Source organism: Perissodus microlepis, chromosome 17 (assembly GCF_051167445.1).
Source record: "Perissodus microlepis isolate ML-2025 ecotype Zambia chromosome 17, ASM5116744v1, whole genome shotgun sequence".
In the NCBI taxonomy this organism is placed as follows: domain Eukaryota; kingdom Metazoa; phylum Chordata; class Actinopteri; order Cichliformes; family Cichlidae; genus Perissodus; species Perissodus microlepis.
In genome coordinates this window covers 30968454-30989461 of record NC_140477.1, presented here as the reverse complement: position 1 = coordinate 30989461, position 21008 = coordinate 30968454, and the positions used below count along the sequence as shown (strand labels likewise).

Genomic DNA, 21008 nt, shown 5'->3' with positions numbered 1-21008 from the left:
GGAAGTGCATTATGGGATTGGCATGGTTGTGCTCTGCTGCTAGACAGCCAATGCACAGCTTTATAGACTCTTGTCTACATGTAGTAGCTGTCTGCTGACAACAGGAGGCAGTGTCAAAAATATGCCGAGCAACAGGTCTGTAGAGTGTACTTTATTGATCCCCAAGTTGAAAAACCCCTGCATTCAACCTATTCACCTAAGCAGTCAGCAGCGGTGTGTGGGGAACGGTACCTTGCTCAGGGGTACCTCATGGTAGCCGTTCAGTGGATTCGAACCCCCAACCTTCCACTCTACCTACTGAGCCATTCCTGCCCATACCTGTAGACCAACGTTCCCTCTAAGCTGCGCGCATGCGCAATTTCGCACTGGTGGCACGGTCTCTGCGCACAGAAAATCTGCGTTGCGCACAAAAAAAAAAAAAAAAAAAAAATCTAACCTGAATTGAACTTTAACAATTCTGTTTTGCAGTGTTAGTCAGTAAGTGACTGGCTACTCCCGCATCGGATTAGAACAAAGCCACCTTATCCCATAGTCATATTCGTATATACGCAGTTAATCAACGTCGTTGACAGGCTATGACAGCGTCCTTGTGTGCCGACACCGGTGTTTTAGCTAGCAAAGCAGCGTGGCTGATGTGGAGTTAATGGCAACGTGTACAACCATTGGAGATGTGAGCAGGACAGACGGAAGTTGACGGAAAAAGTGTGGACTTTGTACCAATTTTTAAATTGTGTTGATAGGCCACGTAAAACCAGAGTTATGATAAAAATATATGCAATGTTTGGTTTTCCTGAATACTATCGTTGTTTATATTTACTGTGGTAAGAAACGGTAAAAACTGCATTTTATAAGGAAAACACTCAAAAGCGCTCTCCGCCTGTGAGCAAAACCAAAACCAAAAAACCCCACCCTTTCCTATTCAACCAATCAAAAAAATGATATGGTTGTTTAGGAAGGGGGGACGTTTTAGGAGTGTTTTGAGATGAGAGATTTGCGACGTTTAGTGCAAATCTTGTGTAGTTAGTGTGTAGTGTAGTCAATAGTTTTGTTGTGTGTGTCAGAACAATGAGGCGACTGCTGAATGTCACAGGTGTTACAGGAGTGATACATCTCCTGCTGTCAGGCCTGCAGGTATCAGGCTGTCGTTCTCCTTTATCTCATAGTGGACAGAAATAATTTTTTGGAGTGGCACAAATAATTTGTGTGGCATCAAATTTGATGCAGAACAGCTGATTGTTCTGTAAATAGTTTGAAATGTTTATTTAAAAAAACTTAGTTGTTTGCATAACTCAGTAACTTTTTTGAAGAAGTAACTATGTAATTAATTGCCCAACATTAGTCATTATATACTGTATTTTGCAGACAGAGAGTTACAGGACTCTCTCCCAGACCACAGACTCATAATACAAGTCAGAGCTTTATTGGAGTTCAAGTTATTTTTACTTCCAATAGTGTTAACATACCACACAGGTCATGAACAAGATTTTTTGTAATTTTCATTGTAAGTGGGCTAAAGCAGTTAATTAAAAGTAGTCTAACATAAATGTAAATGCTGTAGCTTGATAATTTTAATAAACCATGTAACTTGGATGGATTCGATGCTGGCGTGACCACAGTGCACACGTCGGCTATTGCTCACAGTGGTCCAAGGGGCCGCTCAGGGAGTTTGTGTGTTCGCTCAGACACATGAAAAATTAGAGGGAACATTGCTGTAGACTATTCTTGAAGTTCTAACACATTTGTTTACTACAGTCTTTGTCTGTGCTTTATTGATCTTTTCATGACTTTGTGGGCCCCCTTTACTGTTCAGGCCAGCGTTTGAATCCAGCATTCAACCTATGCATAGCATCAGCAACATCTACATACTGTTGGTTATTTTCTTGCTGTATGTAAGCAAGCCCACGTAGACTGCATAGCATAATCCTGTACTCTGCGTAGCCAAACACCTATGCAAACTACAGACGCAGTACCATGAATCCCACTTGAAACAACTATTATCCGGTTCTGTGCTTCCGGATAATGTTTGAAATACAGCCAGTCCTACTCTGGAGAAACATGAAACATTTTACATTTGAACGACAGATGAAATGAAAATGATATAAATGGTTTTCGTTTATCGGAGATGAGTCACCCTCACCGAGCTTACGGAATCTCTCCGTTATTCCTAAAAGAAAAATCAGCGTGTGTCGTCTAATGCCCATTATAGATAAGAGACACTGAATCGGCAGGAGTCTAAATGAAAGTTTTGTATAAGAATTAGTGAGGTTTAAGAGACAGTAGTGAGACCTGCTATGGTGTATGGTTTAGAGATAGTGGCACTGATAAAAAGGCGAGGGGTGGAGCAGGAGGTGGCAGAGTTGAAGATGTTGAGCTTTTAATTGGGAGTGAGCAGGAGGGACAACATTAGAAATGGAGGAGGGATAGTGGATGTACTGGGAAAAGGATGTTGAAGATGGAGCTGCAAGATTCACAGGTGTAGTGAAGGAGAACATGCAGAGGGTTGGTGTGACAGAAGACAAGGTAGGAATAGGATGAGAGCTAACGCTAACAGTTAACCAGCTAGAAAAAGACAAGATAAAAATAAAGGTACATGCTGCTGAAAAATAGCTGTTTTTAAAACTGTTACACAAATTAATTCAAAACTAACAATACAATTAAGTGCAATTTATAAAAAGCATTAACTCCACATATGTTGGAAAGCAAACCTTGAAGTAATAGGTACTGATTTTTAATTATGTAATGACAAATGGTTGCATTAGTGCCACATTAAGACTTAAAAAGCAGCAACAGTATCCATAAAAATAAAAAGGAAAGATTCAAACACACGTTTTCAGTTGTCCTTGTGCAGCCCTGCGAAGTTGACAGCCCTGGAAAATTGGAATCTCTGAGCAAGTTCTCTGAAGCCACGGACTTTAGGGCTGCGCATGAGTGTTTTCATCAAAGAGAATAGATAAGAAAAACAGTTGACAAGAGTACTGGGCATTTAAAGTTTGTACTTGCGCTCACAGTTGAGAGTTTCAATGAGTTATGGAAGTACCAACTCACTGACAGTGTGTATTAAAAAGAAAAAAATGAGCACAGGGAGAAGCAGTGGTATTCCAAAAAATGCCAAAAACAATTTTCTTCAGATCTTGTGCGAAGGACTGGAGGATGGTGGGGAATGAAATGTGATCCGTGGCTGAGGAGGCACGCGCTCTGTTTGGTGTATGTTACACAATCCCTTGTAGGTGCTTCACTCTTTGTTTTTAATCTGTCTGCAGCAAAAGTCTGTCTGTTTTTGCAGCTGTTGGCTCTGCTTCAAAAAAAGATGAGGACATTCTTATATTTACCTTTGGGTGATAGATATGGGAGTAATTTAACTCGGAGTCTCGAAATGCATTGCTTCCTATTTGCGGAATTACAAAGACAAGATATGCTGTCGCAATTTCCCTTTCTCTTCGCAATTTTCTTTCCTAGAGCAACTTCTTTGATAGGAAAGCAATCAGAATCTGCATGTTTTACCACTGAATCAGAGGCTCACATTGGTGCCTCTGCTCTGACATTCACTAGTCAAGCTAGACTATGAAGTCTTTTGTTCCATAGTCTCCTGGTTCATACAAATTAGGACCTTGTCCACTACAGGCAGCTGAAGGCTTGATTGCTTCAGTAAGACAGCCTCACAGAAGACTGGTAGGAGCTTTGAAAAACACCCACTGAGGGGATAAATTGGTGGTATGGCACTCAATGGTTTGTATGTTCTCAATGTGCTTATGTACATGCCTGACAACATCGGGGCATGCTCCTAATGAGACCACAGATGGTGTCCTGGGGCATCTTCTCCTAGATCTGGACCAGGGCATCACTGAGCTCCTGGACAGTCTGTGGTGCAACCTGGCAGTGTCTGCTGAACTGAAACATAACGTCCCAGACGTGTCCAGACGTGTCCTATTGGATTTATGTCAGGAGAGCATGGGAGCCGGTCAGTATGAACTCCTTTATCTTCCACAACCTGTCTGCAAACTTTAGCCACATGAGGTCAGGCATTATTGTGCAACAGGAGGAAACCAGGACCCACTGCACCAGTGTAGTGTCTGACAGTGGATTTCACAGTGTGCCAGTGTATTGTTGCCAATCCTGTAGAGGTCTCTGCGCCCCTCTGTGGATATGCTTCACCCCACCATCACTGACCCACCGCCAAACCTGTCATGGTGAGCGAACGTTCTTCATTTGTTCTCCAGACCCCTTCACGTCTGTCACATGTGCTCAGGGTAAACCGGCTCTTATCTGTCAAAGGCATATTCTGGTGTTCTGGCAAATGCCACAGTGTCGGGCAGTGAGCACAGAGCCCACTAGAGGACATCAGGCTAGCCTCATGTAGTTTGTTTCTGATATTTGGTCAGAGACATTCACACCAGTGTCCTGCTGGAGGTTTATTTTGTAGCTCTGGCAGTGCTCATCCTGTTCCTCCTTGCACAAAGGAGCAGATATCGGTCCTACTGATGGGTTAAGAATCTATTACAGTCCTGTCCATTTCTCCTGGAGCAGCTGTCTGTGTCCTGGAATCTCCTCCATGCTCTTGAGACTGTGTTGAGAGACAGAGCAAACCTCTTGGTGATGCCATGTATTGATGTCCCATCCTAGAGGAATTGAACTACCTTTGGAACCTCTGTGGGGTCCAGGTGTCACCTCATGCCACCGGTGACTGACCCTAACCGAACTAGTGCAAAAAATTGTCAAAAAAGACGGGGAGAGAAAAAATGTCAGTGGCCTCCACCTTTAAAACCATTCCTGTTTTGGGGGGTTTTCAAAAGGTTTTCCTTTTTGTGAAGCAGTATATATAGAGAACATGGAAGTTCACATGATCAGCATGCCAAGGTCCAAATCCTAAAAATTAATCCAACTCCAGGGCATGTCTCTACAGTGGTGAGATAGGCACTGGTGAGTCTCCTGCTCTTCTGGACTCTACAGCCAAGCCCTATGCTAAAGCACTACTTTGGTTGTGGAGGTTCCCCTCCAAGGTTTTGTTACAGGTGGCAGCAATGACCTTGTTTTGTTCACCTCCTTTGGATTAATAACCCCTCCACCACAACAACCTTCATATTCCTAAAAGGAGAAGCAGGTTTCTGGTTGCTTTTATCCGAAAAATTACTCACAATAATAAACTTTATTCCAGAAAAAAATACAGTTATAACCAACTAAAAATAATTTCTTCTATAGGGTGGCTGAGCTTAAACTTTAGAAATAGTTCAATCAATCCTGAGAGAGAACAGAATAGAGCTGGTGCTCCTTTATATCTAAAAAGCTAAAGTGGTTCAGGCATTTGATAAGGCTGACTTCAGGGTGCCTCCCTTTGGAGATTTTCAGGGCATGTGCATCATGTAGGAGACCCTAGGGCAGACTCTGACTTTGTGAAAGGATTTTATGTATATCTGATGTGGTACTGGAATGCCTCTGGATCCCTCAGGATGTGCTAGGAGACGTTGCTAAGGAGAAGAATGTCTGGACTAACTTGACCTGGCCTAAAGAAATGATAGATGGAGAATGTGGGCATCCCTCTTGTGCAGGAGATCAAGAACTGAGACTGAGAGTTTCCTTTTATTCTCAGTATAACTCAGAGGGTCAGGGTAGGGAAGAATAAAGAAAACTTCCAAAGAGTTCAGCTAACGGACACAAGTGGTTCTTCTCTCCGAGCACATTTCTGGCCTTTCCGAAACAGGAACAATAGGAGTAAAAGAAAGCTAAAATGGATCATTTTGAATATCGATCATTTTCCTTCAACCTTGCCTGCCTGGAACAGAAATCCTCAACACTCTGGCCTGGAAGAACGGATGCTTCTTGTTCTCTTTTCTGTGGCAGACTCTATCTCTCTGGGGTGAAAGGCTTTGCCCTTTTAAGATAAAGGTAACTATGTAATATCAGTGCTCTGTGCTGACTTCGGGCATGTACTGAGGTCCACGGAGAGACCTGAAGCCCACAGCAACAGAGAATGCTGAGGAGATGAATCTAGGACACCATCTTACTCAGCAAACAATAGAGAAATATTAGCAGCTGCAGTCTACAAACACTATGATATCCCGCCTCGCAGACTTTGGAACAGACAAAACAACATGAGCAGTAAATTGAATAAATGCATCGGAGCTGTATACATGACTGCCAATGAATATTTTCCTGTAAAACAGCAACAAAAGATATCGCCGTCTTGTGTGGCTACCTAAATATTTAATATTTCAGCTAGGATCGGATTAGCTGGAAAGGTTTTGGGGAAATTTGTCTAAATTACTGTCCATTTGTCTTCTAAAGTTTTCAGTAAAGACTAAAGAATTAGAGACTCCCAAGATCAGCATGAGCTCTTACTGTTTCTGATTAGCCTAATGGTTGATTTAATTTTCATCTTCACAAATCCTAATTTGATCTTATATTGCATGTTACCGATAACAAAGCTGCAGCAGCCCAAACTACTCCCTTTGTTCGTGTTCGATTCAGTGAAACGCTGAGTTGGAGGGAGGCGGTCCTCATTGTCTGAAAACAGCTTTTTTAAAGCCAGTTGTTAATGAATGGACACTCATCCTTCCTGCACAAATACGATCAACAATTTATGTGTGGTTGAAAAAAGAAAGGCTCTACATCACTGTAAAACCCTGTCAGTATGGCTGCAGGCCCCATTAAATATGCATTGTAGCTCTAAGATCAATCCTGACTTATTAGGAAATAACATTGCATAAAAGATGATACATGAATAGGCATTCAGCACGAGTGCGAGACAAAAATACATCATTTATAAGAGCTATAAATTGTAGAAATATGCTGACAGGTTTCTGCCTTCAGCTGTCTTGAAATAATTGCCATGTTGATCAGCCACCAAACCCAGTGATGATGATTTTTATCAAGCTGCAGTTTTCATACTAAATGACAAGAAATATTTAATAACAACGGTATTACAAAAACGGCAGTACTGAGTGATTATTATTTCTTGAACGATATGATGGAGAACAGACACGTTCAGAAACATTTGTCACGGTGTCTGCTGCTGTTTTTGCGTATTTGGAGGATAGGGGAACATGGATGGATGTTCTCAAGGAGTCTGTGAAACTACCCGACAGCCCGTAATCTTCTGTCAAGTATTAAAAACATAACATCATGCCTGTATAAATTATCGCCATACCCAATACACTTTTGAAGCTTCTTTTTGATGGATGAAAAAAATTCAATTATTAAATTTTAAAAACTGGTTCTCTTCCCTCCGCTGCCTGGAGTTATCCTACCCCCTTATTTTCTTAAACTCCAGGATAGTCTGGGATTTTTATATTGATGATGTAGTACCTAACTATTCTTGTAGTTTGTTTTGTATTGTTTTTTGTTTGCTGTTTTTTGTGTTTTCCAAGGGACTAAATCTGGAAACATAAGGTAGCACATACAATATCTACCTAGCAACAACACTTCTGTGAGCTCCTGATGTGTGTTTATAATTAATGCTTTATTGTTGATGAAGATGGGAACTTGAACTCTACATCACCACAGTGAGCTGAGGAAGATAAATCTAGGAAATGATCTCACACCCAGCAAACAACAGAACACTATTAGTGACAGCAGACACTGTAACATATGTGAAACCGTTAAGAGCCCCTAGTAAAAAAGCAGAAAGTGCAGTGCTGTGCGTGAGTCTATATTTTGCTAGGAAAATGTGAAATCGGTGTAGGGATTTATTGAAACATGCAGAAACATCCATAGAAATACAGTATTTAAGACAAAAATCAGAGTTTATATAAATGTAACCAGCTTGAAAGTCAAGTCATTTCATATGATCGCCTTTAGTCTTCAACACAGACTGTCTTGGGCAAGCTTTCTTATCATTTCTTTAAGCAGCCTTCAGGAATAGTCCCCTAAGCTTCTTGAAGGACTGCCTTTTGTTCTACTCTCTTCTGGGATGATCCCACGTTGCTTTAATGATTTTGGGAGGCCAATCCATTATGTGCCTTTTTGTTTTCTATCTGGGTTTCTACTGCACTAGTAGTGTGTTTGCGATCACTTTCATGCTGAAAAATTCAGCTCTTGCCTATCAGATGGTTTCCAGATGGTATTGCATGATGGATCAAAATCTGACAGTACTTTTCAGTGTTCATAATTCCATCGATCTTGAAAATCCCCAACAACACTTTGTGAAATACAGCCCCAAACCATGAGAGAGCTGCATCCTCCTGAGGCCGCATTTTTAGACCAATTACGTCACAGTGACACAATGAAGGCTGTCCCAATTCGTAGACTCCTCCGAATGCAGCCGACAAATGCGTCCTCCTTTTCCTAAGATTTGAAGGATGGGTCGGGTGTGGCCCACCATATCCCCGAATTCATAGCGCGGCCCAGCCAAACTCCAGTTTCCAACAATGGCGGCAGCTACTTAGTTTTAATATTACTCTTATTACTCTTTCTGGGTCACAAAATAAACTTTTAACATATTTTAATGTAGCTGTGTAAACTTCAAATATCTGCTTGGTTTATCAAGACAACACATATCGCATATTTGCAAAAGTGCTCCGACCTTTTCGGAGACGTCTGTTACCCACCAGATCGATGGCTAGAGGGGGTTCAAGGGTCACTAGAGCAACTAGAACAGCGGACTCCTGGCTTCATCATTTTCAGACCTCTGCGGTCTTTCGCTACTCAGGTTAAACATGATATATAAGGCTACTTTCACACTGCAGGTCTTAATGCTCAATTCCGATTTTTTGATCAAATCCGATTTTTTTGTCTGCTTGTTCACACTACAAATAAAATTCGACAGCAAACGCGCTCTAGTGTGAACGCTCAAAGCGGCCCGCATGCGCGAAAGAAGACGTCACACACAACACGCTCTGTTTAGACCCAGACCAAACAGTATTGTTTGACTGATGGCCCTTAATATAAAGACTTCAGACTTTACGTTTCCCAATTTTTTGCTTAAATTTTTTTTGTTATTTACATAATAATGTAAATAACCTAATAATTATCCTTATTGCTGTTGTGGAGGAGCGGTGCTTCAAATGATAGTTGCAGATTTCTGTCCGAATCTGCAGATTATACAGTACAAATAAAATGTTCACGTTTCTCCAGCGTTGTCTTCCCAACAGTTTCACTGACATCTACACGGGATGTCTTCTCGGGCGCTTCTCCGGCGCTGATAATTGGCGTCTGTCTTGTGTCAGTGACGTAAAAGACGGATTTAATGTGACCTGACCATTCAAACAGCAGTCGCTTTCTAAAACATCGGATATGTATCGGATTCAGTACCACATACGAAAGTGACCCAGACCGGATTTGAAAATATCGGATTTGTGCCGTTCACACTGTATTACCATGATCGGATATGGGTCGCATAGGGTCAAAAAAATCGGATTTGATGCGCTTTCGCCTGCAGTGTGAACGTAGCCTAAGACACAGCTCATGTCTTACAGATGGCAGCATCCTCAATTTTGGCTAATTGAAAGCCACTCTTCCACCGAGACCATTTCTGATGAGGCTTCAGTGAACTGCTAATGGATCAGCTGAAGAGGAAGATGCATTTCTCTGATCAGATCTTTGCTGGACTTTTTCCTGTTTCTTAAGGACATGGCATTCAGACATTTTTCACTGCAGACAGTTTTTAAGATCTGACACTCCTTCTGTCCTCTGTTTGTCCAGTTTCCTCAAATGTTTCAACGACACACTGCACACCGTGTTGTGACATGCCAAGTTTTTAGCTAATATCTCTTTGACAATCACCTTGTTAGTACAAAAATATTATTTTATGCCTATCAAAGTGTCTGTTTTGTGACAGGTTGCTGGTAACACAGTGCCTAAAGATAAAATTAAAAATGTTTTTTTGATAAGTTGTCTGTTATGTGTAGACACAACACTGGTTAATGCCTTTAATTAGGTGCTATTAATTTCTCTAAAAATGGTCAGGTATAAGGACTGGACTAAAAATGAGTGAAAAAACAGTGTTCAGAGAAAAAAGAAAGCATCTGAGGACCATTTTTAAAAAATTAAAAGAACTTTTGGGTTTCTTGGAAGCAAAATATAAAGTACGTAGTGGTGGCTCATAACTTTTTGCACAGAACTATACGTGTAGTTTTACCAAAATGGTTGGTGTTACTTTTATTCAAGTTCTTAATGGCTGAGATGTTTGTGCAGAAGTGAGAATCCTGCTGGTCTTCAGTAACAGTCCTGATAGTGGATGACTCTGATGAAGTTGATATTGATTTGCCTGCTTTATTGACTAATGAGTTACTGCCAGCGACTATAGCACCAAAAAGCACAGACACAGAGACAAACACAGACATTTATCATCCCACCCTACCTTGTCATAGTATCGTATCTCATAGTCGAGGATAATTCCATTGGGCTGTTCGGGCGGTGGCCATGACAACGAGAAACTGCGACTTGTTGAGCTCACTTGGTGCATTATGGGAACTACTGAGGGAGCTGATAAAAAGCGCACACACATACATATGCACACAAGAATACACAATCAATTAGGCAGTTAAAAGACTTGCTAGCATGTTTAAACACCATAAATATGGAAATACAGAGTTTAATGACATATTGCCAAAGATTATTTGCACTCAAAGGAGAAAAATGTTTCCTCTTCCAAGCTCATGAAAACAAATTACTGCACTTGTCACTGATGGGGAAACAAGAGCTATGTCTGCGATGCATTTTTAACCCATAATTTTAGGAACGAGAAGCTGTTGGCTGTAATATATTTCATGGTTCAGCTTCTGGATCGTTTTATGTGATGGCTTTCATCACGTTTGTGCTTTGATAGTCTAAAGTGGAAACATGAGGCGAAAAGAAGACTAATATCACACAGCATCTGGAGATGTACTACACTGTTTTAAATTTAATTAAATTAGTGTTTTAAAGGACAAAAAAAACCCAGGAGAATTTGTCTTCTTGGTTTTATGGGGATTCTGCTGAAAGCCATTATATCCTAAATAGACTGTATGCATCTTACACAGCTGAGTCACCATAATTTCATACAGCAGCTATAACGCACAGTAAATGCTGTGATGCCTCAAGAGGTGTATACTTCTGCTGGAGAAATAATTTGACAGCATGAGCGATCTGTCACCTGAAAACCCCACAGTCTTTTTTTTCCTCACATAGCCACAATTGAGCCCCCCCACCCACCCACCCACCCACACACACACACACACACACACACACACACACACACACACACACACACACACACACACACACACAGTGTTGAGTTTTACATCCTAAAGTCCAATGAAATACACTCAAAAGCTATTGCATAATTTAAAAATCTCCCCCAGTGCAGTCAACCTGAAAAATAAATCAGTTTTTGTTGAGTCCTAAAAGATTTCAGGGATAAGAGAGCCTCGCATCCAACAGCAGTAACAAATGCGCTCAGAAAACGGCAGGGTGACAATGGATCATGTTTCGATTAGGAATGAGCCAGGGGTGCTGTAGATGAGGTAAATGATGTGTTTTTCCATAGCAAAGCGGCTTTTAAATCTAAATTTGGGTAGCAGTGGAAATATCACTTGTGTCTGTCTCCATAAAGTATTGATGGAGTAATAACTCACTCACTTTATGGCCTCTAAGAATTATACTGAGGGAGACCTAGGGTGAGGAAAGCAGGGAAAGGGGGGAGAAAGCTGAGAAAAGCAGAATTGAGAGAGGGGGAGGAAAAGCGATGAAAGCTGTGGATGAGCAGGAAAGAAAGAGAGAGAAGGGGGAAGGAGAGCGAGAACAGGCAGAGCGATGACAAGCACATAACATGTTTTATGAATTAAAAGGCTGTAGCTCAGTTTCCTTTATCTCCCCGGCCATCCCTCCCTCACATAATCCACAGTGCCCCGGGGTACGCTAGCGCACACACACAGATGCTAACACACACACACACGCAAAGAGTCATTGCTCTCCCAACTTACCAGCCTGATTGGTTGTAATGTTGATTGACAGTTGTTGGGCGGGGTAAGGGCTCTTGTTGGAGACTCCGTTGACTGCCTATAGAAAAGTAATGGTTATTCCACCCTCAGACATTAAAGTTAATAGTTATTTGAACTGAGTTCTCCACCCCCATCTCTTCATAGCTCTTGGTGCCTTTCCATTCAAGCAATGCATCTGTTTAACAATAATAATGGTGGCTGATAGCTTGAACAACTAGCACAGGATTTACCTTTAGCTTCTCAATTTTAGCTAGCAACCGCTGTTGTTTTTTGCCTGAAATGACAAATGGTGCTAGTAACATTTGGCAAGCTAAGAGTAGCTAAGTTTAATGCCACAGAATGATATGAAAATAGCAAAGCTAACAAGTTCAACTGTCACAAGCATTAACTATATTACATGTTGAGTATTATAAGGGAAACCTCAGATTCATGCATTTCTTTGAGACCTAGAAAGTATGGCTGCCTGATTCTGGACAAACTAGATAGAGTCAAACATTTTTCTTTGCAGCGAAATTGTATGTTTCACTTATAATGTTAAAACAGTTAAGGCTTGTCAGGTGAGTATGAAAAACATGATAGTACTGCTGCAGTGTAGCCAGAACTTGGTTAGACTGAGTGCACAGTAGGAGAAATCGTAGTGTGCTCTGTAGTGAAATGCTATACAGTAGATGAGCTGATCTACAAGGGTATGATAACCTGCAACTCCACAAAATAATTGGAAATACATTACTGTGCAACAACCTTAAACACTCTCTCTCTCTCTCTCTCTCTCTCTCTCTCTATATATATATATATATATATATATATATATATATATATATATATATATATATATATATATATAGGGTGGGCCATTTATATGGATACACCGTAATAACATGGGAATGGTTGGTGATATTAAAGTCGTGTTTGTGGCACATTAGTATATGTGAGGGAGCAAACTCCTCAAGATGGGTGGTGACCATGGTGGCCATTTAGAAGTCGGCCATCTTGGATACAACTTTTGTTTTTTCAATAGGAAGAGGTCCATGTGACACATCAAACTTATTGGTAATGTCACAAGAAAAACAATGGTGTGCTTGGTTTCAACGTAACTTTATTCTTTCATGAGTTATTTACAAGTTTCTCTTTGTTCACAGCCATTGACATGTCGAAGAGGTTAACACGTGAGGAGCGGATCGAAATTGTGTTGATATCTGGTGAACGCAGTAACCGGGTCATTGCAGCAGATTTCAGTGCAAGACACCCTACGAGACCACCCATCTCCCATGCTACAGTTAGCAAACTGCTTGCTAAGTTTCATGACACTGGTTCAGTGTTGGATTTGCCAAAATGTGGATGCAAGAAAACTGTCACTAATGAAGAAACATCAGTGGCTGTCCTAGCTTCATTCAGCAAGAGCCCACAGCGTAGCACTCACCGCATGTCACTGGAGAGTGGCATTAGTCGAACATCCCTTCAGTGGAAATTAGCTACTCACAAATGGCACCCTTACAAACTCCAGCTACTGCAGCATCTCAACGAGGATGACCCAGATCGGCGCACAGAATTTGCAGAATGGGCAAAACAAAAATTGGAACAGGACCCTCAGTTCACGCAGAAGAATTTGTTCAGTGATGAGGCAAACTTTTATGTGAATGGTGAAGTTAACAAACAAAACCACCGCTATTGGTCTGACACTAACCCACATTGGATGGATCCCTCCAAGACTGTTAGAACAACAAAAGTGATGGTTTGGTGTGGTATATGGGGTACAACGATAGTGGGTCCATTCTTCATCAATGGAAACCTCAAGGCCACTGGATATTTGAAATTGCTACATGATGATGTGTTTCCCTCTTTATGCACTGAAGCTGGCATGTTCCCTGAGTTTTTCCAGCAAGATGGTGGACCACCACATTATGGGTGCCAGGTCCGAGCATTCCTAGATGAACAGTTTCCTGGAAAGTGGATTGGTCATCGTGGGCCAGTTGAATGGCCCCCAAGGTCTCCCGATCTGACCCCCTTAGACTTTTATCTTTGGGGTCATCTGAAGGCAATTGTCTATGGTGTGAAGATACGAGATGTGCAGCACCTGAAACTACGGATACTGGATGCCTGTGCTGGCATTTCTCCTGCGGTGTTGCTATCAGTGTGTGAAGAGTGGGAGAAGAGGGTTGCATTGACAATCCAACACAATGGGCAGCACATTGAACACATTTTATAAGTGGTCAGAAACTTGTAAATAACTCATGAAAGAATAAAGTTACGTTGAAACCAAGCATACCATTGTTTTTCTTGTGACATTACCAATAAGTTTGATGTGTCACATGGCCCTCTTCCTATTGAAAAAACGAAAGTTGTATCCAAGATGGCCGACTTCTAAATGGCCACCATGGTCACCACCCATCTTGAGGAGTTTGCCCCCTCACATACAATAATGTGCCACAAACACGACTTTAATATCACCAACCATTCCCATTTTATTACGGTGTATCCATATAAATGGCCCACCCTGTAGATCTAAGGAGCCAGACTCTCTCGTGATATTCACAGTGGTACTTTCACGTTTTTCTTTAGATAGAATATTTGACAGTCATGTCTTTAAGAAATGGGGAGAAAAAAATTCTGCAACAATATCCAAAGAAAGGCTGTGTAATGTTCTTCAAGAAGCCTGAAGAACTATTCCTGATGAACACTTAAAGAAAGCTTGGTTAAGAGAGTTCAGGCTATATTGGCCCCATCCTCTCACCCTGTGACAGCTGGGATAGGCTCCGGCCCATCCACCCCAATGACTCAGAATTAGATAAGCGGAAGAAAAATAGATGGATGTAAATTATTTAAAGGCTTAAAAAACATCTGACACACTCTTTTCTTGTGTATGCAGTATCTGCGTCATTTCAACTTTAACATGCACAAAAATACAGAGACCCAGCTCTCCCAGTTACAGCTGTTAATCTGTTATTGGGCACTTGCTGTGGTTTAGCAGTCAGTTAGGTATCAGAAACAAGAAGCTAGTTTAATATCAGGGAATAAAAATTCTGCTAGTCCCTTTGTGAAGCTTTAAGATCTCCAAATGTGTTTCATCTCACCAACACTGAGACACAATTAACAGGTTGGGAGTGCTTTTTAAAGACCATCTAATTAGCTGCCACATATTATATTTGTCATGAGCTCAACTAATCATTTTGATGGTTGAACAATGTCTTCAGTCATAGCAAATAAAGGCTGGCAATTACTAATGACTTACTCCAAGCTCTATTTATTCTGTGTCCCTTAATCAAATAATACCTCCTATCAAGACTATAAAAGGCACATCTAACTTTGCCTCAAAACTTTGTGTTATTAGAGTAGTTAGTACATTTTCACGCATGGTTGAATTGTGGTAAAACCAGTGTTAATTTACGTCATAGTTTTCGTCAACAACCTTTTTTCTTTGCTTAAAACAATACCAAAAACAAACTAATGCACGAGGACAAAAACTATGATTATATGAGCCAACACTTTCGTCAACAAAAGAACATAATATGAAAATATTCAGGAGAGACGAGATCCAATCAGAACTAATTAAGTTGTGTAGAAAGGCAAATTTGGAAGTGAGCGAATTAGAAGTAATTACCGTGTGTAGTTTGGGTAAATGTGCACATTTAACCTGGCCCTGGAAAATGGTAGCTAGCACTCATTAGTAACACTACACGTCTTTTGAACTTCAGAGGTTCAATGCCTGACCAGGGCGTCTGTATCCAGTAAGCCTCCCTAGACTGTCACCACTCGCTTGAACGGGAATACCAGAGAGATGGAAATCAGGAGAATAAACCAAGGGAACACTGCGACATTGCCCCACCTCCAGTCTTGGTATGGCTATGTAAGAATAGCCCCACGAAGACTGAAGACAGAGCAATACTGGAAGAGCATATGGGAGAAGAACGCAACCCACAGCACAACCACAGCAATCTCCCTGAATAGGATCCAGTAATCATCACAGTGGCAGACATCAAAGAAAGGGTCTCCAGTATGAAGTATTGGACAACACCAGGCCCCAACATAATTCAAGCTTACTGGCTGAAAAAGCTGACTTCACTCCATGAGCGTCTGGCAGCACAAATGAACCAACTGCTAATCGACAAGAGATACCCAATATGACTAAATGAAAGCCAGGCAGTCCTGATCCCCAAGGATCCCCAGAAAGAACCGTGCCCATCCAACCAATAACCTGCCTCAGTACCACATGATGTCAGGCATCATAGCGGCTAATATGAACAGGGACATTGCTCAACACATGAGCAGGGCACAGAAAGGAATTGGCAGAGACCGAGGAATACCAGAGACTGAAAGACCAGCTGACCAACCTGTGAACTGGCTGGATTGACTACAAGAAAGACTATGACTCAATGCTCCATGCATGGATCCTGGAATATCTAGAACTACACAAGATCAACAGGACCCGTAGCACCTTCAACAGGAACTTAATGGGGATGTGGCGAATAATACTATCCAACTGGACATGTCACCATCAAGTGCAGGGTTTACCAAGGAGATGGCCTTTCCTGACAGTTGTTCTGGATAGGCCTGATCCCCCTCATTAGGATCATTAACAAGACTGGCTACAGATCCAGACTAAGGAATAAAGCAATTGTTAGCTGCCTCCTCTACATGGATGACATCAAGGTGTATGCCAAGAGTGAAGAAGACATCGATTCACTGCAACGACATTGGAATGTCAATCGGACTGGAGAAGTGTAGTTCGATGGTAACAAAGAGAGGGAAGATAGTCAGAACTGTGAGGATTGCACTACCCACAGGCAAACGGGAACCATGAAGAGGTCGCTAAAAAGCGGCAAACACCAAATACCTGCAGAGGGTAAGGCAAGTCCTGGGGAGTCAGATGAATGGAAAAAGCAATACCTGGGCAATCAGCACCTACGCCCTGCCCATGATCAAGAACCCTTCTGGCCAAAGGAGAACATAGAAGCCACTGACATCGAAACAAGGAAGCTCCTGACTATGCATGGTTTTCACCCAAAATCCTGCACCCTGAGACTGCATGCTAAGTGAAAGGAAGAAGGGCCGAGGACTGGATATTGTCAGAACCACTGTCCAGAATGAGACAACAAACATCCATGAGTAAATCAGAAAGATGTCCACAACCAACTGCGTGCTTAGTGAATACCGCAGGTAAACAAAACCCAAGAAAGGAGAGGAGGAGCCATGGAAGGACGGGCCCATGCACGGTATGTACCACTGGCAGATAGAGGAAATAGCTAACATTCAGAAATCCTACTAGTGGCTGGACAAAGCTGGTCTGAAAGACAGCACAGAGGAACTGATCATGGCAGCACAGGAACAAGATCTAAGTACAAGATCCATGGAAGCTGGGGTCTATCATGCCAGGCAAGACGCCAGGTGCAGGCTGTGTAAAGATGCCTGAGACAGATAGAATTAACTATACCAAGTGATAACAACATCAGGAAAAAGGAACATGAGAAGCTTGAGATGTATCAAGGGCTAAGAGATGAACTCAAGAAGATGTGGAGTGTGAACGTAACAGTGGTCCCAGGGGTAATCAGAGCACTCGGTGCAGTGGCCCACAAGCTAGGTGAGTGGTTCCAGCAGATCCCAGAAACAAAATCCAAGAGGAGAATTTTTAATTAATTTTTATTTAAAACAATTCAGTGGACTACATATTGAACTTAGAGGACAGATACAAAATATCAATCCTATCGTGTTGTATTGATCCGGTTGGTACCTAATGGATTAGTATCGATAGTACAGATGCTTGCCCACCTCTAGCAGTAGGTGCTCCCACCAAACAGTACAGCTTTTTTTCCCCCGTATGCTCCCTGTTTCTCATGATAACGGGGTAAAATTTCAATGCATGGGAGGAAAAGACGAGTAGACATATGGGCACATTGATTTAATGACTAAATTTATCGTTCATCAATATTGACATATTCATCCTCCAACAGATGGGCCACACTATTCATATAGTCAGGGATTGGATTCTATTTTTAAAAAATAGCCACCTCTAGTTAGTAGAGTCATTGAACTCATTGAACTGAATTCTAATACCACTGGCCTTGATTTTAGACTCACACGTGTATGGGAAATGAGGCAGATGGCAGAAGATTGAAGGGACACAATTGTACTGGTTTTATAGACTTCAGGGTGACCCTGTAAGTTGAATGTTATAACTGCAGATTGTGCATAAAAGCCTGCATGTCAGCAAGCATCTATGTAGCCTCAGTAACCTTGAGCATTGTGGTTACTATTTGCATTTCAAAAAATAGCTGACAGCAAGGTTGTTTTTAAAGTGGGTAATAAGCATAACTACTTTTTTTAAGTACTAACTTTTGCTGTTCTTGACAGTGGACAAAAAAATACAACTAAAATACAGTAAATATTCACATCACATTTGCTGTGAAATGTCTGTGTAGGTTCTCAGTCATCCATGTCATGGTATTCTAAGGAGCTTGGAAAGAAAGCGACTGGATTCTTTAAGTTTCTTGAAGATGTTTAATCTCTTATCCCAGAACCTTCTTGAGTTCTGAAACGAAATTGTGGACAATCCCACGTATTTAAATCTAGTGGGAGTGTCCCTTAATAAACAGAGTCAACTCCTTTTTTGACACATTGGCTCGTGTGATGAGGCGCATGAGTCATGTGGCCAATAAATTGCTAAATAGTGGCACTTTGGGGAGAGTGTTGGAACTATGCATGAAAATTTCTTTGATGCGTTTTTGCTGTTTTTAGTACACCTCTGGAGTCCACCGCAACTGCTGTAAATCCAGCATGAATGCAACTCCCACTAACTGACAATGAGTCTAGGCCTACACGAAGTGCCTGTTTGATATACACAAAATGGATTTTTCACTGCTGTAAACACTCAACAAATCTCTTCACAGCACAAACAAAGCATGAAAAAGGGAGGCAGTCCTCCGTCTGTGGACAAACCTGTATGTCAAAGGTGTACGACGTGTGGGCCCGCAGCTTGCTGATCTCAACCCTTGTTTCCTTTAACGCCTGTTTGCCTGGAACAAACACCACGCTGTCATCACATGGCTGACAAGCCCGCCGCTCATTGCTGTGGCATCGGCGACACAACAAATTATACGACAAGTCGTCGCGGTGTCCAGTGTCACGTGGTGAGTGCCACTCCAACATCACCGATGTCTGGTTGACCACTGAGACCACATTGCGAGGAGCTGAAGGGACACCTGGAAAGAAAAATAATGAGTGAGAGGGAATGTCACCTGTTTACATGGAAGAATTTGTCTGTGTGTGTGTGTGTAACAGTTGATAACCATACTAAATAAATAACTGAAATTTGTTGTTTGTTGATATGGGATATTAGATTTAACATTATGTGTTTTCCTTAGTTTTCAACAATATTGTCTCATGAGGAATGATTTCAAAACTTGAACCAATAGTAAAGTTTGTGCCTTTTTAGGTAAAATAAGGAAATAAAAATGCAAGAGTCCTACCATTCTTAAAATTAGGGGTGGGCGATTTATCAAATATACTCAATGCATTGTGAGTTTTTCCTTGGTTAAAATGGTTTTATCGTAACCACTGAGTATATGTTGCCATGGAAATATTAAGCTGTCTGCACATAATCCACTGTGAATTTTTTTCTCCCACATGCTATGAATGCATAATTAATCCCACCCCCCCACCGGAAAATTTTCTACCCGCCACACTGCACCAAGCATGCGTGTTTATATACTACCAGTATGTATACAAACTATGAAACCAATTGTGAATAATATTTGGAAGCACCAAATAATGTTACCATTTGTCACGTACGTGATAGAATACCTGCCTGTTGTAAACTATAATTAGTGGATGGATATCAGATAAACAAATAAGATTGTAGAACAGGTACGCTTTCACATTTTCCTGGTTCTTTATTGCACATGTAAACTTTGTAGTTTTGTTTTAAAGCTTTTGTTATGTGTAAAATGGGGAAAAACATAATAAGATACATTTACTAACCTAACAGCTGAGGTTTTTAAAAACATTGGGGTTGGTCTTGGAAATTAATAATTAATTAATGATAAATATATCTCCCCATCCAGCTGGGGGGAACAGGTACTAATAACTAATTTAGCCAAGGCCACCAAAAAAGGCTAAATCCCATTTATCAGACATTGATCAGTGAAAGAAAGAAAGTAGGAAAGAAAGAGAGCAGCATGTGTTCACAATGATTACGGAAATAAAACTGGGGACTCAGATAGGGTCTGAGTTTGGTGGTGTTCCAATTAAAAAAAAAATGCTGACATTTTTTTTCTTTTTGATGTCAAAAACAAGGCCAAGTGCGAAAACACCATTAATGTAAGACTAAAGAGCTGCAGACATGTTAAGCTTGAGCACCTTCAGTTGTTAATTGTGGTGAATTTAACTTAACATGTTTGAATCAGCTCTAAAATCAGTACTTTGGTTCATTTATAATATTATTACTGTTTTTAATGAACACATTTAATCAAATATAGTTCTGCACTGAAATGTTTTTCTTCTCTACAATATTTAAATTCAGAATCCCTTCACTTTTTATGTCTCGTTAAATCAATCTCAGTTGTAAGCTTTATTTATCATCTAAATCTATTCAGAGCCTGGACTCGTGATGTTTTAAACTAATGAAATGTAGAACTTTCTCAGGATACCAGAATAGTTTTACCACAACGTTCAGTACTGAAAGCTGAACACACTTCTGTTTCTCTGAACTGCTCTACTTTTTATTCCACCAAGTTAGTTTTTAAAGCGCTGTTATCATCCATTCTTATTGTTTATTATGCAAGGAATGAAGAGTTTGACAATGTTATATCACTTGTTGAAACCTATGACCTAAACTTCTAAAATGTGATGTTAGTCAGCAATCACCAAGACCTTTACAGATTCAAAGTCACTGACTTTGGACTCTCTCAGCTGCCAGGCCAAAGGCCCATCCACAGTGGTAAGTAGATGAAACGATGTACTGGATATTTGCACAGTCACACAAACCTCCAAAGTTTCTGAGGGGTTTTTCTCAGCAGTACGATAAATCATAGTTATCCAAACTGTCAATATCAATAGCAATTGTGACAATTACAATCACCTCCATCATGTCCCTGGAGTTTATTC

The 21008-nt window shown here is 41.0% G+C and overlaps 1 protein-coding gene across 1 annotated transcript in view; it reads right to left on the bottom strand.

Annotated features, from left to right (window-relative positions):
* LOC146369892 (ephrin type-B receptor 1-like) overlaps positions 1 to 21008 on the bottom strand; it is a 130156-nt gene that overhangs the window by 50911 nt on the left and 58237 nt on the right. Inside the window, exons 7-9 of the mRNA XM_084910377.1 lie at positions 18843 to 19105; positions 11895 to 11970; positions 10292 to 10416 (exon numbers count right to left, since the gene is read on the bottom strand). Of these exons, the coding sequence (XP_084766503.1) occupies positions 10292 to 10416; positions 11895 to 11970; positions 18843 to 19105 (464 nt within the window). The remainder of the gene's footprint in view (positions 1 to 10291; positions 10417 to 11894; positions 11971 to 18842; positions 19106 to 21008) is intronic.